An 18,880-nucleotide genomic window follows, 5' to 3' on the forward strand; every position below is an offset into this window, starting at 1 on the left:
GTTTTCAGCGAGTCTCTCATGCGTCTCCTGAGCGATCCCAGCGGATTCTTCTTTGGAAAATTTCTTGAGCTTCTCCAGATTTGATGGTCGTCTGGCTTCAGTTCACCCCTCACATTTTCAATGGGATTCAAGTCAGGCTTTGTGCAGGCCAGTCAATAACATTCACTTTGGTGTTGGAAGAGAAAAAAACCAATTCAGACTGAATTTGTTGCTGACTGCTTGAGGGTTTTACGGTTTTTAAGATTGGATAAGTGGAAGAGAATGGATGGATCATGGTTGTTAGCTTTTTCGTGCGACTCTTGTGTCAAACGATATGTGTTAATTATCCTTAATGCTGAGTGTGTTCTCAGTGCTGTTCTTCATAACTCCACCTCTTAAAAAGTGGGGACAGGGTGTAAGATGTAAATAAAAATAGAACACAATGATTTGCAACTCTCACAAACCCATTTATTTATTTTATTTAGTCAAAATGAGCTAATATTCTTCCTAAAATGGTAACTTTTCTCAATTTAAACATTTATGTGTTCTCTTTGTGTTCTGTCGATGTCCTGCACTTCGGCCTGTTTAGCACTTTTGCTAAATCCTAATGGCTAATCAACAGCCTAAAACTAATTGTGCTCTTCTTCTAAAATCAAGTCTCCTAAAAAATTTTAGGTCTCCAAAAAAAGGCGTCACTTTCCAAAGGCATCATCGATGTTATGGCTGTGCTTTCTAATGCTGGAGGAATGTGATTACTGATGTACAGACAGATGGTGTTTCCAAACTGATCCGGGCTCATCGCTTTAGTCTCTGGGGCTGCCGTCCAGTCCTCTGCTCAGGATCCAAGCACACAATGACAGACCCACACTCGTGTGATGTGCCAGTTTGGCACAGCGCTGTTTCCATGATTTTCTTTTTAACCTGTCTGCTGACGGGAGGAGGGTCACAGGAAATCAAGAATATTTGTAATTTGTATTTTGTAATATAATGTCGCAAATTGGGGTGAAAAATATTAGGCAAACATTTTAGGCTCATGTTCAGCCCCTTGCCCTGACACAGATATATAGTCGTGTGAAAATAAGAATTAAAATGTCAAGTAGTAGTCAGGTGCTGCTACTCAAATGCACTTGATTAACTGATGACCAGTAAGAGTGAGCACCTTTAGAAAAACAGAGGTTCTGGCAGTTTGGTGGTCTGGAGCATTCAGGTGTGCCACAATCTTCATCCAAGCAGAAAAACTGCAAAAAACCCAAGAGCTCCATCTCAGCCTCTACAGGCCTCGGACGGCAGTTTAAATGTTCTTGACAGTGAAATTCGTAAAAGACTGAACGAGTGTTGCTTGTTTCTCTCCAGAAAGGCTGCATGACTTAGGTTTGCAAGCTGTATCTGAAAAACCCACCACAACAATGTCCTTTGTACAGATGAGACCAGAAGTGGAGATATTTGTCCAGAATAAACAGCAGGACATTAGAGAGAAAAATACAACAACAACAACAAAAAATAGCATATCAGCACAAACAACTCAAACCAACTGTCAGCACAATGATGGAGGGCTGATGATTTGGGCACCTGGGGGTCACTGAGTTGACCATTAACTCCTCTGTATATCAGAGTCAGATCTGAGGACACATGTCTGACAGCTAAAGCTCAGACCAAACCAACTGGACAATAATGCAAAGCCAACGAATCCATACCTCAAACTGACCGAAATGCTGTGGTGGGACCTTCAGAGAGCTGTTAATGAATCCTGCAAACCTCAGTGCAGCTCTGTAAAGAGTGAGCCAAAATGTGATGTGATGTGAGAGGGCGATAAAGTCATGTAGAAAATCATTACTTCAAGTTATTGCTGCTAAAGGAGGTTCTACAAGCGACTGAATCTCAGGGCGTACTTCGTCTTTCACAGGACTGTATCTCTGTAGTTAAATAAAGTGTCACTTTAATTCTCTAGTTTTTCCTTAGAGAGAAAGAAATTTTAGATTAGATTAGATTCAATTTATTGTTATTGAAATGTATATGACTCAAACAATGACCAAAGTACAATCAATATGGATACATACACAGATATATACTATACACACACATGTATAAATACAACCCAATTACAATATGCACAATATTTAAATGAATGCACAGTTTTATTGTATGAAATGAGTGGATGTAATGTACATGTAAATGAGTGGTGTGTGTGAGTCCACAAGGTAGACTTGAGCATGTGCATTGCTACCAGTGTCCATTAAATTACACATAAAACATCGAATTCCAGCGTTCTTCTTCTGCAGGCAGGCTGTTGGTCGATTTAGGATTGATGACAGGACACATTCCCTCGATGTTTTCGTGCCATACCTGGGAGTTAAATAAAGTTAAATAAAAACACTTTCACAAGAAGCTACAGATTTTCTGCTGCTCCTCACATTAAAATGGTTCATGGCATAACGTGGATGAGACATACGAATGTGTAGAACTGTGAATGATGCAAAGCTGCTCTACTGCAGTCCAAGAATAAAGACATGGAGCTGGTAATGATCTACTTAGTAGGTCCACTTTAAAATGTGTTTAACTATCAAGTGAAATTACGGCATTAAAAGCAATATTTTGTATTTTTGATGATATTGTAAACGTCCAATAAGGGAAACATTTAACAACTGTGTCCCTGACGGGAAACGCTCAGTGGGTTCCAGCCACCGTTTCACCTGCAGCTCCATAGCTGTCTGTCTCATTTTCTAATTGAGACGTTATTTTGTTTCCTTTTTTTCTATCAGCTGCAAAAATCTTAGAACTTTTGACTTCAGTGAAGCCTCCTCCTTCCACGTGCAGGGCTGCCTGCAGGTCGGTGCCTCCTGAATCCATGTGAATCAGCATTTAATTAACCGATGGGGAGGCCTCTCAGGTTCCCGGCAGCTCTGGGGTTGTACAGTCCTCACATTGATCTGCGCTTTTGTTGGAGGCAGACCTTCAGACTGCAAAGTGTGTTTTCCTACCTCCTGATTAACTTCACATCAACTACGCGAGGGCAAAAAAAAAGAAATCAAAGGAGAGACAGAGGACGAGGGTGAGATGGAGAGAGAGATAGCGATGATGGGAGAGACACAGAGCGAGGGCACCGAGCAGAACTCTGTAATTATGTCTTCTTGTCCCTCGATCGCCCTGCTGAGATGAGCGTTTAGCGTAAAGAGATGAATCAGCGTTTCTTTTGAGGAGAAAAATAACAGCTCGATAAAGAGGCGGCACAAAAAACTCCCAAGAAAACAAAAACCATTTAACTAACACACACACACACACACACACACACACACACACACACACACACACACACACACTCGGAGGGAAGATAAAGAGAGGAAACTAAACAGCCTCCTTGTTTAAATTTAAATGTCGCCTTTGATGGAGCTGTGCTGCCGGCTGCCGGTTTCACCTCATCGACTCTGAAATGGCCGAGTGTGTTTACATGCAAACAAAACACGCAGTTTAAATATAATTAAGATAAGACTGTGGACGCAGGTTGGCCGGCAGGTCCTGTTTGGAGCTCACAGTGAGAAAAGATTTAAAACTGTTTACGTCTGTCATCTTTTTCTGTATGTTCACTGAATGTGAGAAAAGGATAATCCCCACATCGTCCATTATTATGCAGTGAAACAAATTATTTTTCACTTTAAAATATGTTTTTGGTGCTTTTGTATTAAAGCATTTATCTAGCAAAGTGCAGAAACCACAATGCAGGATGTGCAATTCATATTTCATAATTAGTCTGAATTCCCACTTTGAATACTTCCCGGGATTTTTACACCTTTTGGGTTTAAGCACAGGCCGTACATTGTCCTGTTCTCGCCTCCGATTGTGCTTTGTCTTTCTCCTTGAACTACAGCCTTCCTTCCTCTCATCTGTATGCGTGCTCTGCATATATAGCTTCAGAATAAATAGCTTTAGAAGTTTGAGCCATGGATATATTCTGCCTGAAACTTGTCTTTGGGATTATTACCACACATTTCTGAATGCTGCTTGTAGTAGTTTATGTACTACTAATACATAGTATTAGTAGTACATAGTAGTATTTGGGGTGGGGGGTGAGTTTAGAATTACAGTCACAGTTAGAGCCATAGGTTTGTGCACAGTGTTGCAAAGAGTTTAACAAAAGTATCGCATTAACGGTTTAGGATTTAAATATTATTGCCTCCAAGTACCAAATTTAAGGTAAAGACCCTACAATAATACAGAGAAAACAGAGAAGACCCCAACAATCGGATGATCCTATATGAGTAAGTGCTTTGGCGACAGTGGGAAATAAAAACTTCCTTTTAACAGTAAGAAACCTCCAGTAGAACCAGGCTCAGGGAGAGGAAGGCAATCTTACACATGTTGATCAACTCATCTGTTTTCAGTCAAGTTGTGCTCAAGATCAAAGTCACATTTGTCAGTTTTCAGGCAATAAGATGTAAAGAGTGATGGAGTGTGAGCCATTTGAGCTACGAAATGACAGGGTAAATGTTACGTTTCTCACCGTCTCCATGCTTTTCTCTTCCCATCACTCACCTTGGTTCCATCTGCCCAAAGATCTTTTTTCCTGGACTCTGCAGGTGCGTTTAGATGTTTTTAAGAGCTAATCTGACCTAACCAGTGGTTTGCACATTGTTAAAAAGAGTCTATTTCCATTCATAAAGGAGCCTTTTGATTGTAGATCTTCACAAGAAGACACCTACCTCCTCGAGAGTATTTTTCACTGAGCGAGTAAATACTCTGACTTAAAGCTGGAAATGTGTACTTGAGTCACGTCTTCACTGATTTAAAATGCACTGTGGTATACAGAGGGAAGCAGAAAATTAGCAAATGTGTGTTATTCTCCAAATAGCTGTGGACTGAACCACAGACTGTTGATGAGCTCAGTTCTACAGTTTTAAATAGGGGAGACCGGGGATAGTTGTAACGTGGGTCAGTTGTAACACTTCCAATTTCTCCAATCAGAGCTAAGTTTCAAATGATGTGACTCATCCTGTGCATGCCCAATTCAGTTCTGCTATCACATGTGAAAAATCAGCACATTTTGTCAAACACAGACAATTTAACACGAAAAAAAGTAATTTGTATGCCAAAAAGTAAGTTTTTCTACTTTATTTCAATTTCTAGTAGCATTATCTGCTTTGCAGTTAAACTCATCAAACTTAAATTATGTTATTTGTATGTCTATGGGGATATATTCTGTGTAAGTCTTTAGTGCTAGTGTTTTAGCCGTTGGCTGTAATGTTAGCTAGTTCATGGCTATAGGAGTCTGGGTCAGTTGTAACAGCAACAGTCTGGGTTAGTTGTAACAATAATGCAGATGTTACAACTTACCACACTATTACTTTAACTTATATTAAACAAGTTGGGGCAACGACATCAGCAGAGAGAGGTTCACTGGTCGCTTTTGTATATGCGGTTAATGCCATTGGCAACACAATTCCTCCACTGTTTGTGTTCCCACACATACATTATGCAGACCACTGTGTCAGAGATGGACCAGTAGGAAGTACTGGTAGTGGAAATAAATCAGGATGGGTGCACGAAACAGATTTCCTCATCTTTCTGAAGCACTTTGCAAATCACACCAAGGTAAGCCAGGATAAAAAGTAATGGAATTGCGATGCTGGTGAACAACTACATTTTTTCAGCTTCATTGTTATGTTCAAAATTGGTGCAAGAGTTGTAGGTTATAATGCCCACTGAGCCAATGAGGCCAAACTCAAGGAAGACCAACCAAAATGAATGAAATATTCAGTTTCAGAAAATTTTATAATTTGTCTTTTTTGGGGGGTTGGAATATGCTCAAAAGCTAGATTTCTGCATTCTGTCACACACACACAGCTACATAAATGGATGTAAGTGCATTCATGTGTTGAATAAACAAAGATTACATGTTAATGTTTTGTTAGTACCCTTATTTCATTGTGTTACATTTTACCCCAGGATATGTTACAACTAACCCAGACTATGGGGTTAATCGTAACATTTCACTCTTCGTGTTTGAGACCATACCATGCAATGGGTAATTGTGCTGCAGAGAAAATAGCTGCACTATTTAATAGCAGAGACATGTAAATACTTTGCATTACATTTTGAATCCACTACCTTAAACAAGCTCCAATTTACAGACAGAAATGTCAAAAATGTTACAACTATCCCCGGTCTCCCCTACTCAGTTTTGGTTATTGTAGAAAGTGGATATCACTAATATGCTCATATTACGCACATAACTGGTGGTGTGCACAGAAGCCTCACAATCTTTTCGGAGGAGAAAGTTGGCACAGGATGTACTGAGGGGCTACATTAAGGTCAGGTTAGGCTAAACAGGGATTATTTATAACTGTGACTATTGCAAAGCTGCTCTGGTAGTGCCCAGTAAGAAGAACACGGAGATTAGCAGAATTTTTCAAGTTTCATAGAAATTGTTCAATTTGATGGTGTGAAACATTCATTATGTATCCAAATAATTTGATTGGAGTGCTTTACTGGGGGATTTTTCCTAATGTACAGCAATGTGTTACTACGGCAATCCAAGGAGTCAAAGTGCTTCAGCTGTGAGTTTTCTTTTGGATGAGTGAATGGATTTGTACGTTCAGATCCATAGGCGACTCAAATTTCATAGCCCTGTTAAATCTGGTTTAATTATATAAACGAACAGCATATTAAACTGCTTTCTTTTACTTTTTGAGACACTTTTTTGTTGTATTTGCTGAACTGTAGGTTTTCTCAGATGTTGACATAAGCTGTATTTGTAAAACAATATTAGTACTCCTGCAGCCAGCTCACGGTGACCTCAACACTCACGGCGCTCACCAGCCGAGCCACGTCTCCCCCCTGCCCTGGCTTTCTGCTCGGACCGAGTACGGCTGAATGGCCCATTAACCTCCTCCTCGCCAAGCTACGGTACGCCGCCTGATTTATGACACTGCGGCGGGCTGCTGAGGGTGAGCGGTAAATCAGAATAAATGGAACCGTTGGAAGTGCACAGCATGGTCTCACCTGCCGTCTGACACTCACTCAGGAGCACATGAATATTGATGAGCGCGCATGCACTGATTTGATGTTCAGCGCGTGAGAGCACAAGCAGCGGAGGGGGGTTCCCGATGCTGAATGCTATCATTAGCGTCGGAGGAGGGTTAGCATTAAGTGGTGGTTGGTAAAATGCAAATTCTTCGTCGTTTCCTCGCCGTGTCACCTCCCATTGTTCGTTTTAGTTCAGCCATGTTTGCTCACTTTGTAAACATTCAAATGCTTTTTTCTCTCTCCGCGTTTTTCTTTACAAAACGGCGAGCAGATTCTCATCCCCCTCTGTGGAGAGGGGGAGGGATGTTTGAACACATCATTGATTTCTCCCGCTCTCGACAAACGCTCTCTCTCAGTGTGTTTGTCCACGATGTTCATTGACGTTCCTCGCTGCTGTGTAATTATTCCCATCAGGAGAAAAGCCACGGAGCTCGATAATAACACCATTAGGGTCTACAGCAGTGCAGTGCAGAGCAAATTAAAGCCCTTATTAACACCTGAAACGGCTTTTCTGTGTGATTAGGAGCTCGGTTCTACACTTTTATAGCGTCCTGGATTTTATACCACAGCACCAACGCGTGTAGTGATCTACTATTGAGGAAACATTTACAAAGAAATTAAATAACAATAAAAAAAACACAATAATAATAAAGAGCTTTGTAAAATAACAATTTACTGCTAAGAATCAGCACACCATTAATTATTATCACATTTGAGAATATTTGAGCTCTTGAATTTAGACTTCTCCTCTTAGCTGGTGGGAAATGATAAATGGGAGTGGGATAGTCAGTGAATACATCAGCAATCAGTCAGTGAGACATGGAAAACGGGCAAACCTGTGAGTGGGGTTTTCCAACAGCTTTTGGATTAATGCAGAAGATAAACTCTGTGTTATGTTTAAAGCTCATCTTAAACACACTTCAGGCATCTAACCAAAAAGCCATCAACATAACCCACTGACCAGGGAGCCAAAAAGCCAAAAATACTAACTCATTTCTGGGTTTTCAGACTCATTCCTGCAGCACTCTGTTGGCCGAGCCAGTGACGGACATGATTTGATTGGTTTGTTTTACTAATGAAGTGGTCGGAGAATTCAGTTAATGAACGAACTCTGAATCAAAATGAGTTGTTTCATTTATAGTTCTGTTGAGCTGCAGTGTGAATTTTACAGCGGCTTCCCAATCCAGTATAGGGCTTTGGAGTTGACGTCACGCCGCAATGCATTGTGGGAGCACAGCTCCATTTTCGGGGTCTACGAATCAAAACAAACACACTGTGTTGGAACGACGACGACAAGAAAGATGCTTAAAAGCAGCTCAAAAGAAAACGGACGGTATAGAGACCGATTGCGTCCAGAGGCGAAGCAGCGGTACTTGAAAAAAAAAATAGAGTGCATCGCAAATCTGGACCCATATGAAATACGGCAGTGGAGTAAAGACCCAGACGACTTACCGCCACTGTCCTACCCCGATATCTTCACGTATCTTGTTTGTGGAGTAAGCGCTTACACAGCGAACCAGTTTCGTAATTACAAGTCACTGGAGGCGCACATCCAATTTACAAATGGCTGGGTGCAAGATTTGGCTATTTTCAAGCCGCCAAACTCTGAGTACGTCGTCAAAGTAAGTCAGCTGGAGTGCATCGAGTGAAATAGCCATTTTCCACCCCCCACCATAATTAATGTTACACATTTATCATTGAACTGCTAAAATATCGTTATCATATTATATGCCCATAATTGTAAAGTACATGTAAATTAACACATTGATAATCGGGCAAATTATTAACGCCAATTTGTGTCCTTCCTGTCTCATTTCATTTATTGTCTTTACATCAGCCAATCAAGTCACTCCATTCTATGTTTGATCGCAATTTCTATAACTTCCGAGACCACCAACGATGATATTATTCAGCTATAAAGTGTGATGTGAACATATTTAGAACTTACCGGAATGAAAATGTCGTGAGCACACCAACTGATATCTGGAGACGTAACAGAACTTGATATCAGCTCGTCTCACGGCTGCTATCCAGGCTAGACGCCTTCGTTTGGTAATATCCGATACATGAGCTCCTTCATGTTGCTTCCAGGTTGGGAAAGCATAAAAAGACAATCCAAACTTATTCCCGTGCCGGTCGTAAGATCGAACATTGCAGCCGACCACACAGCAAGTACGAACCATGGCTATGCTTTCGCTCCTTACTTAGACCCCCAAAATGGCGGATCGGGCCAAAATCCTTTCCACGCCCACCCCTGTGACATCACGCTCCAAAGCCCTATTGCTCTAAAAAGTGTAATAGACACACAGCTCCACCGTGCTCCGTCTTCACCACGACGGACCTGTACAGCAAAAGCACGGCAGACACACACATTAAATGTTCAGGGCTGAAAAACAAATTTAAGCTCTGTTAAAGACTCCGACAACATCAATGCACCAGCTCCAAGCATCTGCATCTCACCATTTTGTTTCTCTTCAGGATAATTTTTTTCTAACATTAACTTTGAGCAGTGATATCACAGGAAATAGTCTCAACCGCGAAGGTTCCTCATTGTAACGTCTGTGATGAAGCAAGTAGTACAAATGCTTGTTCCTGCTAATCTGGAGATATTCTTAATATTGAGGTAAACATTTTCAGTGTCTTTGATAAATACACTAAGATTACTTAATTTAATACCAAATGACACGGACACCAAAGAAAAGTCCCTGGATCCAGATGGCTTTGTGATATTTTCTTGAGAAAATCTAAATCATGTATCATATTTTTTCTTGTTACAGTTTCATATTTGTGAAGATGTGACACAAATAAGTTTAATTTTGTCCTGTTTGATAAAAGCAAACTTAAAAGCTCCTAAATTAAAATCAAGAGTTAATCACTTCTGCACTTGTTCATGCAAATCTGTGCACATGAAGGGCAAAAATGATGCAGCCCCCAGAACAGGAATGGTTTTACAGACGGAGGCTACTGACATTTCTTTCCTCCTCATCTTTTCTGACAATTTTTTTTTAAACTAGTTTTGCACTTGGCTAGGGTCAGTGTCACTACTGGTAGCATGAGGCCATACCTAGACCCTTCAGAGGTTGCACAGGTAGCCTAACTGCTCCACAATAGCACATTAATACGTGTCCCTGCCAGAGCGTTTGCTGTGTCTCCCAGCACAGTCTGAAGAGCATGGAGGCGATCCCAGGAGAACTGGGCAGGGCAGTAGAACGCAATTAACTCACCAGCAGGACCAGTATCTTCTTCTTTGTGCAAGGAAACGGGATGAGCACTGCCAGAGCTACAAAATCACTTCCAGCAGGCCACCAGTGTGACCCAACAATCAGAACCAGACTTCATGAGGATAGCCTCAGGGCCCAACATCCTGTAGTGAGCCCTGTGCTCACTGCGCAGCACCATGGAGCCCGATTGGCATTTGCCACAGAATATGAGAATTGGCAAGTCCATCACTGGCACCCTGTGCTTTTCCCAAATGGGAGCAGGTTCACCCCGAGCACACGTGACAGACATGAAAGGGTCTGGAGAAGTCGTTATGCTGCCTGTAACATCGTTCAGCATGACAGTGAAGATGTGGAAATGTATATCCATGTAGGTACACACAGGCTAGGAAGACGCCACCCTGACCTTTGGAAACACCCTGTTAATTTCATGACTTCATAGGCTTCAGGGTTATTTTAAAACTTGTTTTAAACATATCCCCTTGATTTGATTAATTATGTTTATTATTTCAGGGCGTCACATGTGTGTTACACTCCTGAACTTTTTGTTTTTAAAAAGCAATTAGTGCTTCAAATTAGGTGTTTTATTTGTAGAGAGTGGCAAATTAATATTTTAGAATCCACCCCGAGGGCTGTGGAAAGTGTTTTGGCACTTTTAAATTAATTTGAATTCAGCGCCTGACCCCGCTTTTACCCCCTCAGGACTCAAATCTGGATATTCCTGATCTAATTAGCTTGTCGTAGCCTGAGGCTGATCCTGTCCACTAAACCTCAGTGAAAGCTGCTGACGGAGAGACTGCAGCTTAACCTCTGTGGCAGAGGTTGTGAAATGCCCCTGAAAGGACCAAAATACTCCACAATATAAGTGTTAAAACTGCTGAATAAAAGCTTTCTATCTTTAAATACTGTGGACCGATTAGGTGGATTTGAGTAATTTCATCAGGAACACTGCCAGCTGAGATGTATGTCATGGGATTACTTCCAATCCTCCTCCAATCTGGAACGGCTGCAGAGGTTGTGTTAATCTGTGATGAGCTGCAAAAAGTCCTGAATGAACCAAAATTTCCAATCTGTAAATTCTTCCTGATCTTGATTAGCCAATGAAATATTGAAATAAAATACAAGCACAGTCTGTGTTGGACTGCTTTCAGAGCATTTGTCCAGATGATCAAAGTTCATGCATGTTTGTGTAGTGTGTCCCGCTGCTTGTTAGCCATGCATGTGTGTGTGTTTTACACTGCAAAGTACTCACAGAAACGCTAAAGTTCGAACGTGCTATATGAGTGCAGAACATTTATTTTTGAAGAGGCCTGAGTTTAAATTACTTCTCTGGGCCACAGTGCTGTTTATCCATATTTTGGTGTGTGTTGCACAGCATTGAATATATTACCTGGCTGTAGACATCTATGTTCTCTTGAATATAATTTAACTAAATGGCACTTACTCAAACTGCCACGAAATACATCTGAAAGCTCATCAGCCATTTCTGGAGAGAATTCGTGACCCGGTTAGTCAAAGTCTGAACTATTTCTGAAGTGCACACACACTTTCTTCCTCCTCCCGCTGTCATCTACAAGGACATCACTTTACTGTGCATATGGTTTCATTTTTAAGTTATGTTCCGTTCCAGCTGGTTGATTTGTTTTTGTGCCAGTTATGCAAAATTTTACCTTCATGCTATGAATATTTTCTGAGTCCAGCCCTTGAACATATGGGTGAGTTAAAAAATAGCACTGTCTAAGTTCTAAGGCTGAAATCTGCCCTTTTCCAGGTTATTTTTGTCACAGGCTGGGTCTCCGACCCAGCACTCTGAGTTCTCTTTGTATTTTTCTCATTTTTTGATATGTTATTAGTTTTTGGGTTATTTCCTATTTTGCCTTTAGTTTGGGCAGTTATTGGTCATTGTTCCTGGGTTTTCTATGTTTTGGGGTTTTGTATTCATTCATCACGTATTAGGTCTGTCTTATTGTGTTGTCATGTTTAGTTTTCAGTGTTTCCTGTTTTATTCTGACAGTGTCATGTGTTCTTTGGTCATTGTATTTAGTTTCACTCTCTCTTGGTCCTGTCATTAGGGTTATGTTTGTCAGCTGTTCCCCCATGTGTCTTCACTTCCCCTGATCAGCTCTTGTATGTATTTAAGCCCTTTGTTTTCTGCATGTCATTGTCGGGTCGTTTGTTATGTTGACCTTAGCCTTAGTTTTCGTCTTTGCCTGTTTATTTTCTCCACAGTTATAGTTTTTGGTTTTAGTACCTCTTAGTGTTTTGCCAGTTTGTTTTGGTTTCCTGGTTTATCCCTGCCGTCATTTAAATAAAGCTTCACTTTTCTGTTTAACCTTACAACTCCTCGTCATCATCTGCTTTTGGGTCCTGTTTCCACACACATCGGCGCACCCCGCCGTGACAATTTTTTTTCATCAGGTATCATCGTTTCAGTAGCAAAACTGCAGCGACTCACAGTCTGTGACAGAGGATGGATTTTTATGGAATAGGTGGCTGTTCAAACCAAGACAGAGCATGTGAAAGTTCTCGTTCAGCTTCCATCATCTCAGTAACATTTACGTCGTAGAAATGCTCAAATGTGTTTTTCATTCTGGAAATTTTCTGTGCGTGTTTTGTACTTCTGAATTTTTATGATGGGTTAATATTCTATAAAAAATAAACGAGGTAAATAAAAAGGCTCCAAGTTACAACCTTCTTCTATAAAAATATTCAGAGTATGAAGGTAAAATTTGAATGACTTCAGTTGGGAATAGATGGTACACATGATAAATATATACCAGATAATCATAAAGCATGTGAACCCCATAATAATAATTTTTTCTCAAAGTGCCTGTAGAATTGGGTGTTGGAAATACACTAACTTTAAATGTGCCCACTCAAACTAGATCAGAGTTAAACAACATCTTCACTTCATTACTTTTACTGGAGTCTTTTAAATGCTCATGAAGCTGCTGTGGAATCAGTCAGGCGACAAGTGCTCTGACACCTCCAGGAGTCACGAGGAAGAAAAAATTCATTTTTCTAAACATGCCACAGTCGGCCTGAGCGCATATATAAAATGCAGAACAGCCTGAAGGATATTTTTTACTGGGATTAAGAAGAGTTTGTAGCTAGTTATATGGCCTGTTATGTGCTCATAATCAAAGCGGCGCACATCCGCTGAGGTGAGCTGTAACATCAAAACTAATTGCACAGATAAACCAGCAGTGTGCGCCATAACAGAGTTGTTTAGTGTGATCCCGGCGCAGAGGAGCAGAGCTGCCCCACAGATCAATAGTCACGTTTAGAGCTTTGCTCTTACAAAGCTCGATAGGAGATGCACGACTGAGCCGCAGCTCTAAGGTGGCGCCTGATCGATGCCGCTGTTAAATGCTGATTAATACCCATAGCTGCTGATGAAGATGAATGATGGCAGCAGCCAGAGTGATGGTGGAAGGACATGGATTTTGCCCCAAATCTCCTGTTTTCCTATTAGCCTTCCCCTTTCTGTCTGTTCATCCCTGTGCGGCTCTCTGGACGCCTCGCTGCGTCTCCTCCTGTCCTATCTTTATTAAGCTCGGTCCTCAGTTACAGAGGTTCATCTCTGCTGTGTTTGTGTGAGACGGTTATTGATTTTACAGCTGGATGGATGAATAGTGCCACAAGTCCGGGCTGCACTTTTCTTCTCTGTGTTGTTATCAGGTCCAGTTGTGCCACCTGTTTTCAGAGTGGTTTACACATTAAAAAAGGATTCTTCTCTCCTTTGTCTCGATGATTCTCTCTGACTGTTATCACTTCAGAGTTTCCATGTCTGTTACCTTTTGGGATTTTTGCATGACTGGACTCGTCTCAGTGTCCCACAAATAATTCATAATGACATTTTAACAATTATTTAAATTTTAATATTTTTATGACAGAGACATTCATGGTGAAAAGTAAAGAAAAAAACAGACGGTGTCACGTCAAAACCACCAGAAGTTTTTGTTTTTCTGCATTTAAAACAGAGCCTCTAAAACATTGCAGTCAGTGCATTTAAAGAGGTGAAATAAAAGCTAAATGGACTTAAATCGGTGTTTGAGCATAATCAGATGCATCAAGGGAGGTTGATGCAGAGTTGATATATTTTTCTGTTTTATGCATTTCTGCGGGTAGATAAATTTTCCTGTTTATTTTATTCTGATGGCTCACCCCTCTTTGCCGCAGTGTGTGCTGAAGTTACCGGTGTCATTTCAGACTGTGATCAAAAGTCTCCCAATAAGGAGCTTGCTAAACCAGGAAGCATCTCACTTCACTGACAGATAATCCGGTAGTGTGCGCTGCTTCTGCACCCAGGAGCACCTACGCCTCTGTCCCTGTAGTGATCGCAGAAGATCCAAGATTGTGATGGAGGATTCAGCAGTGTAGGGTTAATGTTATGAAAGCAGTGGCGTGCAGTGACTTTTACAGAAGTGTAACGTGCCATTTTGTGCCGCCTGTCTTTTATTCTTTTAAATATGCTGACAGCCTCCTGCAGTTTGCTTCACTCTGTGTGGATTTCTTCATCTTTCTGCACTCATTCCTGGCTGAATAATTGTAAAATATTATTAACTGTATAATTAAATAAATAGCTACTATGTTACCAAAAAATGCTGTTAAATTTTTTTTTATTCCTTTAGCGAAGGAAGCAATAAAACACTATTAAAACACCTCACTATACATAAAACTGTATTATTCACAAACTGTAGGTAAAGTATAAAAACTAAAAATAATCTTTGTGCAGCAATTTGTTGCCAATCAGGGTTTTACTGATAAATATTACTGCTGCAAAATAACAGCTGAATCCAAAGGCTCAAGCACTCTGTGACATGGTTAACTAGTTTTCATTAATAACCTTTTTTCTGATGAAAACAACAAAGTGATTAAATAAAAATAAATGCACAAAGGCAAAACTATGATAAAATCGCTACTTTCATCAACGAATAAAAACTATAAAATATTCAGATCCGACTTTAGAAGTGATCCAATCAGAAGTGATTTCCTTGTACAGCTGATCACATTTGAAACATCCATCCATTCTCTTCCACTATCCCAGCTGTCTTAGGGTGAGAGGCAGGGTACACCCTGGATGCTCGCCACTCTCTCGCCCTTCAGTTTTTTTTTTCAATCCTTGGGAGGAAGAGAACAGTAGACACATGGATACATATACAGATGCTGTTTAAACTCTGTGAGCCCCTCCAGGGAACACACTAAATTCTTTACACTTTTTGGTCAACCGTATCATTCATCTACTATAATCTTATGATATTCAGTCAACTAAAACAATACCCACATTCTAACTAAAGCTAAATCAAAATTTGCTCTTAAAATTAACCCTGCAAACCATCAACACTGACAGCACTGTTCTTCATAGTGCTGCATTTAAGAGCCACAATCAGTTCAGCGTTGAGGTTTTTCTGTTGAAAAGACTCCATCGGTGCTGGAAAATAGTCAGTTAATGTAACTCTGATGTGGTCAGGATGAGGCAGGGGTGACCAAACATTTGCCCTTTGTTTGCAAAAATGTTCTGCCCAAATCTGAGCTGCTTCATGTCACATGCCACTGCTTCATTTGGACTATTTTAGGGGATTTGGGCCAGCACAGCCTAGAAGTATGAAAATGAGAACATGTACAAGCAGCCTGTGGCTTTGTTGATGTAATGAACCTAGTGCAGCCCTGCCCAGAGGCTCTTTGGGATAAGTAGGTCTGGATGCCATCTGGTCTGCTCAGCCTGTTGAGCAGCTTCATGAAGCTCAGACTGAAGAAGGACTGTGTGTCAGATCTGAACATAAAAATACCTTAAACCGTGTGTACATTTGAACAGAATCAGTGGTTACCTCGAACTAGTGAGCTTTACTGTGTGTGCATCTCAAAAGTAGTGTAGTTGTTTTCCACTACATCTAGAACATCCCAATGAGCAGGACTGATTCGTTTGTCTCTCACAATTCAAAAATACACCCCTCTTATTTGGTGACAATGCTGACAAAGCCTGGCACAAAATCACAGTATGTTTAGTGCAACTGTATCATTTTGTTGATAGAAGTCAGTGATGATGTGATTTTTGGTTACGGTTAAAGGAAAACCTTTAGTGACTGGAAACAGGAAACAAACACTCTTCTGTTTCAAAGTCTGCTGAGCCATCCATCCACCTTCCAACATTAACCTGACATTCTCTGTTATTTGATTCAGAATAATTAAAACATGAACAAATGACCCAGTTTGTCCCAAGAAGACTGCACGTGTTCAATCTTTAACATTTTATGTAATGAATACAAATAGTTTTCCAACATCAGGTTGGAAGAATATCCTCCTCCAATCATTTCTAAGCTCTTTATTCTTGCTCTCTCCTCAGATCTGATTATGACATGGAGTATGACAAATACCCGGATGACTGCTATAACCGGTAAGTCCATGAATGGTTCATAGAACTGCTTTTTAAATGGGGGAGACCCCAAGAAGGATCGATGATCAGTGATCTATACAAAGTTAAATGTGTGTTGTTCAGTTGCACTGGCACTTTGGTAAAGTTCAGTTTGGTTTGTTGCCACTCAAACAAAAAACACTGCATTTTCAAATTTTAACTCAAAACTGAACCTTTTTCTAAACCTGTCCAAGTAGTTTTGGTGCCCCAAACTCAGCCCACACAGTCGCAATCAACTATGGAAAACAGCGGCTGGAGCTTGTGACATGACCAAAAATGATTACCATATGCAATGAACTTGTGACCTTGTTGCTTTTGAAATGTTTGCATCAAAGAAACAATTTGTCTGCATTTATAAATAAGACGGCAGTTATCTGCAGACCCTCGCCAATCTTTCTGTGTGTGTGCAGTCAGACTGGGAGGGACTGCAACTGTTTGGAGACAGGTTGCTTCTTGGCAGGTAATCCATGCAGTCACATGGTGGTTGACACTGATTGCCCTTCAGAGGTGAAGGTTGTTGCATTTCCAACTTCTGGATGACCAGAAGCGGCTCTTTCGGCTCGGCTCACTAAAAACAGACGGCTCTTTCGTTTATATATAAATATATACGGGGGCCTCCAGAGACAAAGCATGTACAAACTCCAAAACACAACGGGTGTGTGTGTGTGTGTGTGTGTATCTATATATATATATATTAGGGGTGCAACGATACATAAAATTCACGGTTCGGTTCGATACTTTGGTGTCACGGTTCGATATTTTTTCGATACAAAAAAATGTTCATGCCTTTTTTAATTTGTAATTTATTAAGATCATAAATATTTCTTTTAACTCAAAAATACAGTTTTTAAATTAAATGTTGCTGAAACAACAAAATAATTTAAAAAAAATAAAAGAGTTTGGAAACGAGTTTATTACAGAGAAATGTCCTTTTTCAAAATAAAAGCTATGCTATACCCTTCTTCTGGGGTATATTCTAGGGAGCATATTGAACATATCAGGTCTCCATAAAATGAACCACTCTTTAATGGACCTCCCCTTACACTCATCTTCTGGAGTGCTAGCACTTAGCTGCATATACAACAAAAACAACTTAAATAAAAGATCCACTTAAATACAAACTAAAACATAGTTTACACAATTTCCATGTTCTTCTTCAGAAAAATTAGGATGTCCACATGTTCTGCTGACAGTACAGATCTGCTTGCTGTGACAATGTCACCTGCTGTGGAAAACACCCTCTCATTTGGGACAGAGGTTCCAGGTGCAACCAAGTAACACTGTGCCAACTTGGAAAGATGAGGGTAGAAGCTGTGATGTTCCTGCCACCATCTCAGTGGGTTATCATCTGTGGGAATGCAGTCTGCTAAACTGTACAAGTTAATTTCCTCCTCTGCCACTTCGGCTGCAGACCTGGTCCTTGGCTCCTGTGCCATGAACAGTTCTCCAAACAACTCCTTCATGGCCGACTTTTTCTCTGGTGGAGATGCTGTTGGGGAATCTGAAGAGTTTGCTGCTTGAGTCTCTGCGGAGCTCGCAGTTTCTGTTGTGCCTGCAGCTTGGTCCTGAGGAAATATAAACGACCAAACTGTTGTATTTGTTTAAATAATATTATAAATTTTTATATTTATAAATCAAGCAGTAGCAAAATAAAATTTCAAAAATGAAAAAAAAAAAAAAGTACTTGTTCAATGCTCAGGACAAGCTCTGTGGTGCGTGCTCCATAGACTCTCAGCTGAGTGACATCATCCAAGTGTCACAGGGACTTGAATCGTGGATCTAAAGCTGTGCACTTGTGTAGGTAATTCTGAAGGACACGATCAGCGTATCTGTGCTCCAGGTTCTCCCTGATGTTGTTTTTTTTTTTTACATTTCTCACTGCTGGGCTGTCATCACCAGACTGCGCCATAGAGTTCAGGATGTTCATTTTAAGTGGCAGGATCATGGAAGCTGTTGGAGATGACGCTTCACACATCATGACTGCCACAGTTTTTAGGGTTTTCATGACTGTAACAGGATTTTCAGACAGTGCATGTTCTTCCTGAGTTAGATTCTGAATGTACTTCATACTCTTCTTCACAGTGTTGTCGGCCATAGCAGCATACACTGCTTGCTGTTCAAGGTATCTTTCCATCATATCATGAGAAGAGTTCCACCTAGTTGGAACATCTTGAATCATTTTTTTTTCACCAAGCTGTAGCAGTTGCTGTTTTTTCTTAAACACATTGCATCCTGTTGTGCTTCTGTGAAA

General features: G+C 40.6%; 1 protein-coding gene across 2 annotated transcripts in view; it reads left to right on the forward strand.

Moving 5' to 3' along the window:
• The window catches only part of LOC146571574 (RNA-binding protein Raly-like), a 79,702-nt gene that overhangs the window by 17,076 nt on the left and 43,746 nt on the right, over window positions 1-18,880 (forward strand). For both annotated transcript variants that reach the window (XM_085280815.1, XM_085280816.1), the window contains exon 3: window positions 16,561-16,611. In XM_085280815.1, coding sequence (XP_085136941.1) covers window positions 16,561-16,611 — 51 coding nt within the window. The remainder of the gene's footprint in view (window positions 1-16,560; window positions 16,612-18,880) is intronic.

This window comes from Mchenga conophoros, linkage group LG7, assembly GCF_057382185.1.
Source record: "Mchenga conophoros isolate Kocher_MC1m ecotype Shallow Benthic linkage group LG7, M_conophoros_male_GT1.1, whole genome shotgun sequence".
NCBI lineage: Eukaryota > Metazoa > Chordata > Actinopteri > Cichliformes > Cichlidae > Mchenga > Mchenga conophoros.